The 7428-nt window shown below is 37.0% G+C and overlaps 1 protein-coding gene across 1 annotated transcript; it reads right to left on the bottom strand.

Annotated features, from left to right (window-relative positions):
* Positions 1 to 5376: 5376 nt before the first annotated feature.
* LOC109004089 (chlorophyll a-b binding protein P4, chloroplastic) lies at positions 5377 to 6759 on the bottom strand. Its single transcript, XM_018982508.2, has 3 exons — positions 6372 to 6759; positions 5839 to 6254; positions 5377 to 5761 (listed from the first exon to the last, which is right to left on the bottom strand). Exons 1-3 carry the CDS (start codon positions 6581 to 6583, stop codon positions 5625 to 5627), a joined length of 765 nt encoding a protein of 254 aa, XP_018838053.1. The 5' UTR covers positions 6584 to 6759; the 3' UTR covers positions 5377 to 5624.
* Positions 6760 to 7428: the final 669 nt, after the last annotated feature.

Here is a 7428-nt window from a genome sequence, read left to right on the forward strand (position 1 = left end):
AATAAACCTTAAAGAGGGCACCATGCCAATCTCTGCTCGACCTTACAGGTATCATTTTTTCCAAAAAACTGAAATAGAAAAAATAGTAAAAGAATTGTTGGCTACTGGAGTCATAAGGAGCAGCCAATCCCCCTTCTCATCACCTGTCCTCTTGGTAAGAAAATCTTATGGATCATGGCGCATGTGTATAGATTATAGGGGCTTAAACAGAGAAACAATTAAACACAAATTTCCCATTCCTGTCATTGATTAACTTTTGGATGAATTGCATGGAGCTTCGATATTCTCTAAGATAGACCTTAGATCTGGGTACCACCAGATTCTTATGAAGGAAGAGGACATTGAAAAAACAGCATTTAGAACACATCAAGGGCAGTATGAGTTTCTGGTTATGCCATTTAGCTTGACCAATTCTCCTACCACTTTCCAATCCTTAATGAATGAGGTCTTTCAACCTTTTTTAAGGAAGTTTGTTATTGTTTTTTTTAATGATATTTTAATCTATAGCAAATCACTAACAGATCATGTAGAACATCTTTCTATGGTATTAGATACTTTGGCACAACATACTCTCTTTGCAAAAAAGAATAAGTGCAGGTTTGCTTGTGAGGAGATTGAGTATTTGGGCCACTTAGTCTCTGCACAGGGTGTCAAAGCAGATCCAGCAAAGATCCAAGCAATGCTCGAGTGGCCTCTACCAAAATCTCTTAAGTCATTAAGAGGATTTCTTGGTCTAACTGGTTATTACAGGAAATTTGTCAAAGGGTATGGCTCCATTGCTGCCCCATTGACAAATTTGCTAAAGAAAGATGCTTTTCACTGGGGAAATGAAGCTACCACAGCATTTGCAGATCTTAAAAAGGCTGTGACAAACCCACCTGTCTTGGCCTTACCAGATTTTTCCAAGCCATTTGTGTTGGAATGTGATGCTTCTGGTCGAGGCATTGGTGCTGTCTTGGGTCAGAATGGAAGGCCCTTAGCATTCTTGAGTCAAGCATTGAAGGGAAAAGCATTGGATTTATCTACATATGAAAAAGAATTTCTGGCAATAGTAGTAGCTGTGAAGAAATGGAGGCCATATCTGTTGGGTGCTGAGTTTGTCATAAAAACAGATCAACAAAGCTTAAAGTTTCTTTTGGAACAAAAGATAGGAACTCCATCCCAACAAAAATGGATTACCAAGTTGCTTGGCTATGATTTCACAATTGAGTATAAGCATGGTAAGGATAATGTGGCAGCAGATAGTCTTTAGAGAAGAGAAGAAGTAGAGGAAGAATCTGCTAACATGATGGCCATCACAGTTCTTGATCCCCTTTGGTTAGAACAGTTGAGACATTCTTACTTGGAGGATGAAGAAATTTCAGCTATTTGTCAAAAGCTCCACGAAGGCAAGCTTTCTGACAAGAAGTTTGAAGTCAGAAATGGGTTGTTATTTAAGAAAGGTAAGATCTTCTTGTCATCTTCATCCCCTATGAAGGATCAAGTCTTACAGTTTATCCATAGCAGTGCCTTTGGGGGCCATTCGGGTTACCATAAAGCCCTCCATCGAGCCAGGGTAGATTTTATATGGAGTGGCATGAGGAGAGACATTAAGCAATTCATCAAGGAATGCCAAGTTTGCCAAAGGTGTAAAACAGAAAATTTACAACCTGCTGGGTAATTGCAGCCCTTGCCACTTCCCAGCAGATCTTGGAGTGACATCTCCATGGATTTTATTGATTCCTTGCCATGTTCACAAGGGTTTTCTGTTATATTGGTGGTAGTAGATAGGCTCACCAAGTATGCACATTTTTTACCTTTATCTCACCCTTATACAGCTGCATCAGTAGCTGCTGTTTTTACATCCCAGGTATTCAAGTTACATGGATTGCCATCAACCATTGTAACTGATAGGGATGTCGTTTTCACCAGTAATTTTTGGAGAGAGTTGTTTAAATTGCAAGGGACTAAATTGCACTTCACATCTGCTTACCATCCACAATCAGATGGGCAAACTGAAGTGGTTAATAAATGTGTGCAACAATATCTGAGATGCTTTGTTAGTGAAAGACCCAAACAGTGGGTGCATTGGCTTCCTTGGGCTGAGTGGTGGTATAACACCTCAGTCCACTCTTCCACAAAAATGACACCATTCGAGGCAATATATGGAATATCTCCTCCAACTTTAATTCAGTATGTTGAGGGGACTACTCAAAATGAAGCCGTGGGCAGAGAGTTAAAGTCGAGAGATGAGATACTAATGTTGTTAAAAAAGAACTTGATGGCTGCACAGGTTACTATGAAGCAGCAATATGATAAACATCACATTCAGAGGAAGTTTAAGGTGGATGATTTAGTCTATTTGAAAATGCATAAGTATAAACAACAGACTGTTAGTCAAGCCAGCAGATCAAAGTTAGCTGCCAGGTATTGTGGTCCATTCAGAATTGTGGAATGCATTGGAGAGGTAGCTTATAGACTTGAATTACCACCAAGCTCATCAGTCCATCCCGTGTTCCATGTATCAAGATTAAAACAATACATTGGCCCTGAGTCACAGATCTCTCCTGTATTACCCTTAGTGGATTCTCATGAGAATTTTAAGGTGGAACCTGAAGCTATTCTGGATAGGCGCATGTCTGCTGTGAATAATAAACCCTTTATCGAGCTATTAGTGAAATGGCGTGGTATGGATGAAGTAAATTCCACTTGGGAACCTGTTGAGCAGCTAAGGATTCATTATCATGACTTTGTGGGCAAGGTCTTTTGAAGAGGAAGGCAGTTGTTATGTTCACTTCATCACCAGGAAGCAAGCTCGAGCTGAAGAGAAGCGAGGTGTTCCTTTGTTTAAGCAGCAGTGAATTAGTTAGTTAGTTAGTTAGTTAGTCACGTGGTATGCAGGTGTTCCTTTATAACATTAATGTACCTTTATGTCCCTACTTACTTGTTGCAAATTACCATAGTACCCCCTTGTAGCCGTTGTTAATCATCATAAGGCTTCTATATATAAATACTGAAGCCTTTCTTCCTTTGTAACCATTGAATAATAAAGTGAATTGAAGTGGAGGTTTCTGATACCTCGAAGATCAGTAATTCAAGTTGTTTGATCTCAGTTTTAGTCTGTTGTTACATCGTTCTTTCCTGAAATGTTTCAGAGCGGGATGCCATTATCACAGATCATGAGTGGTGTGCAAGAAGCCCAGTCCTTATCATGGGTTCCAATTTTCCAAATTATGACAACCGACTTATGATGTTACCCAATGAGCCAAACTTCCTGCCACACAGGTAAGTTTTCTGTTAATCATATCCAATGCAGCATTATCTTCAATACGTGACTTCATATATGCACTGATGAAAATGGAAGTAGCGCAATGCACGGGATATTTTATTAAAAAGTACATATCATTGCATGGAATCTTAAATATGTTTAAAATATTTTAAAAATGTACAAAAAAAAAGTTTTATTACAATTTTATACAATCTGCTAACAAAAATAAGATCAAACCAAGAAGCTCATTTTTGTGAAAACATTTTTTCCTCTACAATTTTATCAAGTAATGAGGTTAGTTATGTCTCTATACTCTTTTTTATGTTCAGTTTTCGTTTTAACTTTTTTTAAAATTCAATAACATTTATGAATCCTTTGATTATAGAATTAAAAATTACACGGGTTGATAAAACAGAAAAGATGTGTGGTGAAAATTAAAAGGCTACTAATTTTAAATAAAAAAGATTAATTTAGTTAATAAATTAAATTTCATTTAGTGAGTTATAAAAAAAATAGTAAAATATTCATTTCTTTATTCAATAAGTTTAACTTCATGATGTTTTATTTATTTTTGATTTAATAATAATACAAATGAATAGTAGATGATGTGGCGTTAATAGGAGTGGAATGAGATGGCTTCATAAGCGGATAGCTCTATGTTTTGCTGATTATGTAGTATATAGATCTGTTACTTAAAACCTAGTAATTTTAAGTTTCATGTACTACATTTATCAGTTTATATTTCACTGCTGAACTAGCAAAACATTTCATTTTTCATCTAATCCATTGACTGATGTGTTCATTGTTATCCTTTTCCTCTCCAGTGATAGAGATGTGGATAGCTCCTCAGATGGTTTACATCCAGCTTATTGTGGTTATTTTAATGCTGGCAAACAGACAGAGGATGGCGATACTGTACAAGTTGCAAATATGGGATCAGGAGGTGATGGCTCTGAAGAGTTAAGTAGAACTGCTTGTTCAAGTTTACAACTTGGTGAGCAATGTGCATGCCCAGTGTATGATCATTCAAATTTGTCAGAAAATAAGAAATTGAGACCTGAGATGGAGATAAATTTACAAGAAAATCCTGTGGATTATCAAGTTAATAGCAACTTTGAGCTGCCTTGTTTTCATCATACTTGGTTCTCTTCATCTGGGCCTCGTGGCATTGCAATGTACAATCAGAATGGCTATCGCTGGTGAGAATTCATTTAATCTTCTCATTCTTCACTTCTGAACTGTAAAGAAATTTCAGGCTGTAAAGAAAGTAGTGTTTCCATCTTTAGCATAAGAGTGGTGATATGTACATGGACTGCGCTGACTGAAGACTTTTTACTTAAAAAATATTTACTGTTCATTTATCGCTGGTATTTTAACTCACCCCATGTGCAACTGCCTGTGTAATGCCCATGCACATATTATTATTACTCTTAGCATAATGGTTAATACCAACCATACTTTTCGTTTGTTAATAATTATCGACCGAATCAGCAATGAACTGAGCTCCATTTATGGAACTGTTAGATTACCTATTTATTAAAATTTAATTGTCAGTGGAAGTTTCTTTAATTGTTTAGATTAACCTTTCCCATGTCTGGAGTATAGGATTCGATTGAAGTACCTGGATGTATCCATGTTCATCATTTAATTTGAAGAACAAGCACGTACTCAAATGTTTATTGAAATCTTATCCGTGTTCCTAACTCTTTTGCTAGTTTCTGTTCTTTAGTGTTCAGGTAGCTAGGTCTTCCTTCCTGTTCCTTATCATTTACATTCCTCTTGCAGCAACCAAACCGACTCTCATGTGTCACATTAATCTTTAGTTGAAATGACAAGGAGGTTGCTGAAAGAAGCATATCTGTGCATCACATTTGAAGGTTATTCTGTAGATTTCTTTTAATATTTTTTTGATCAGTAAGATTTCTTTTAATATAGTTGGCATAGAAAGTAATGAAATAAGAGCAATCTGAAAGGTGTACAGGAGAGCTCATTTGATTATTTTGGCTACCCAATATCATAGCTGTATATGTTGTACTCATAACACTGGTGTATATTTGATCTTTTAGTTTTATAACATGGATACCTTCTGATATTAGTTTCCAATTACCCAATCCATAAGTCGAAACTCGAACAGAAACACATGGAAGTTGATTTTCGAAAGGATAAGTAGTTTTAGGCGTCCTCGATTTCTTGCTTCAGAAATTTAACTCAACCTGCTATATAGTAGATGTAATCTGCATGGAGATATTAATGCCATTCAATTCCCCTGTACATGGATAGATACATTGTTCACACTGACGCCACATCTCACTCAAAAACCGTGTCCCCCATTGTTACAGAATAAATGAAACAGGTCATCACGTCATTTCTGATGAACTTAGTTGCCGCTTAGTGTCTGGATGATGGTGTTGTGCCATGGGTCAGAGAGGTGCTGCAACAGATTGTCAAATGGTCCTTTTCCAGTAATATTGTGCTGAACCACAAATCCCAAAAATGCCAACATTGCCAACCTCCCTGCATACATGCAAAGAACAATTAGTATGCAAAATTTATGAGCTGAATCAACCTACATATTTCAAACATTGATTTACCATTTGCAATCTCCTTCTCCTTGGCCTCAAGAGTGGGTGCAAAGTTAAGTGGGTTAAAAATGCCTCCTGGGTATCCCACCTCATTTGGGGGCAAACTATATTGCTTAAAGATGGGGTCCTGGTTGACACTTCCTGGGTTCTTAATGTCTTGCCACCTTCTGATCTCAACATAATGGAACAAAATGAACTCGATCACGAAGAGGGTCGATGAGGATGCAAAGTATTCAGCTTTCCCAGCATCATACCACTTTGGGACATTGATAATACCAATCGTTGTGAAAACCTCTGGAAGTAGCATTCCTACAACACCCAACATCGCCCAGCGACCATTGACAAGCTCGGCTTGAACATACCATCTCAGGTTCTCAGGGTCCTCAGCAAGTCCCAGAGGATCAAACCCATTGTCACCAGGAAGACTGAAACAATTTTAAAAGCACTGTTAAAGCTTGTTTCTTACTTTTGACATGTTCAATTTAAGCCTTAAGTAATGAATAGGATTCAGAATTGACGAGTGTAGATGAATAGATATGTACCTGCCGTCAAGGTAACCTGGTGAGGCTAAGCCCGGCAGCCATTCACCTTTCTTGGCTTCTACTTTGAAAGAAGCTGTAGAGGATGAGGAAGCCATTGGTTTAATGGCCAACTCTCTATGCAATTTACCTGAAGACCCGGTAAGGAACCTGGATTTTGCGGCACATGATGGCCGGAAAACTGCAGCCAAAGCTTGCGTTGTGACTGTGGCCATCTTTTAGGACCTGAAACAATCAACGCAAGAAATCAAGTGGTGTCAAGGAAAGTGGTGGTGATGGTAGTGATGGTAGAATAAGCTGAAAGCGTATGTGTTATGCTGGGCTTTGTATTTTCATTTCAAGGCTATGTTTGTGGCTCTTGTTCATTCTTGGAAGTTGACGGTTCGTTTGCTTGATTTTTAGGATCCGACGGTTGATTTGTGTTTTAGAGAGTTAAGGATTAACCAATGGGATCGGATTGGACCTTATCCTTTTATCCTGTGCCATATCCGCATATCTGTTTCTTTGTTGTGATTGGTTGTAAATGATGCTGTGTGGGGTCTCTTTTTTTTGCCACTGAACAAGATTTTTTTTACTTGGTCCCACCCAATCGGCACCTCACAAGTGGCATATTGCATCGCCATATTTTGTAGCTGGAGATATTTGAGGCCCAACAACTAATCAAAAGAGGTTACATTTTGTAGCTGGAGATATAGTAGTATAGTACTCCTGATCGTGCGAAGTTCCGAACAATGCTTTAAGGCTTCTTTTGATTTTAAATACGAGATGAGACTAAAATTAAAAATTTAAATAAAATATTATTAAAATATATTTTTTAATATTATTTTTATTTTAAAAAATTAAATTATTTATTTTATTTTATAAAAAATTGTAATTATAAGATGAGAGGTTTTCAAAAATTTTAAAATTTTAAGTTTTAGTATTGAAAGCAAATTAGGCCTTAAATTCTGTTACCTTCGTTATCTTGGTTTAAGTATTAGATATTTTTTCATAATAATAAAAAAGTATTAGATATTTTAGTATTGGTGTGTTCTGGTGCGAATTAGTTATATATAAAAAT

Source organism: Juglans regia, chromosome 9 (assembly GCF_001411555.2).
Source record: "Juglans regia cultivar Chandler chromosome 9, Walnut 2.0, whole genome shotgun sequence".
NCBI classification, from domain to species: domain Eukaryota; kingdom Viridiplantae; phylum Streptophyta; class Magnoliopsida; order Fagales; family Juglandaceae; genus Juglans; species Juglans regia.

Bases quoted from the DNA above. Each gene is read 5' to 3' on its own strand.
- LOC109004089 (XM_018982508.2), bottom strand. From the start codon at position 6,583: ATGGCCACAGTCACAACGCAAGCTTTGGCTGCAGTTTTCCGGCCATCA. The intron at 6,255-6,371 runs GTACATATCTAT...AAATTGTTTCAG, and splicing joins CCAGGTTACCTTGACGGCAG to TCTTCCTGGTGACAATGGGT. The intron at 5,762-5,838 runs GTAAATCAATGT...GCATGTATGCAG, and splicing joins GGAGAAGGAGATTGCAAATG to GGAGGTTGGCAATGTTGGCA.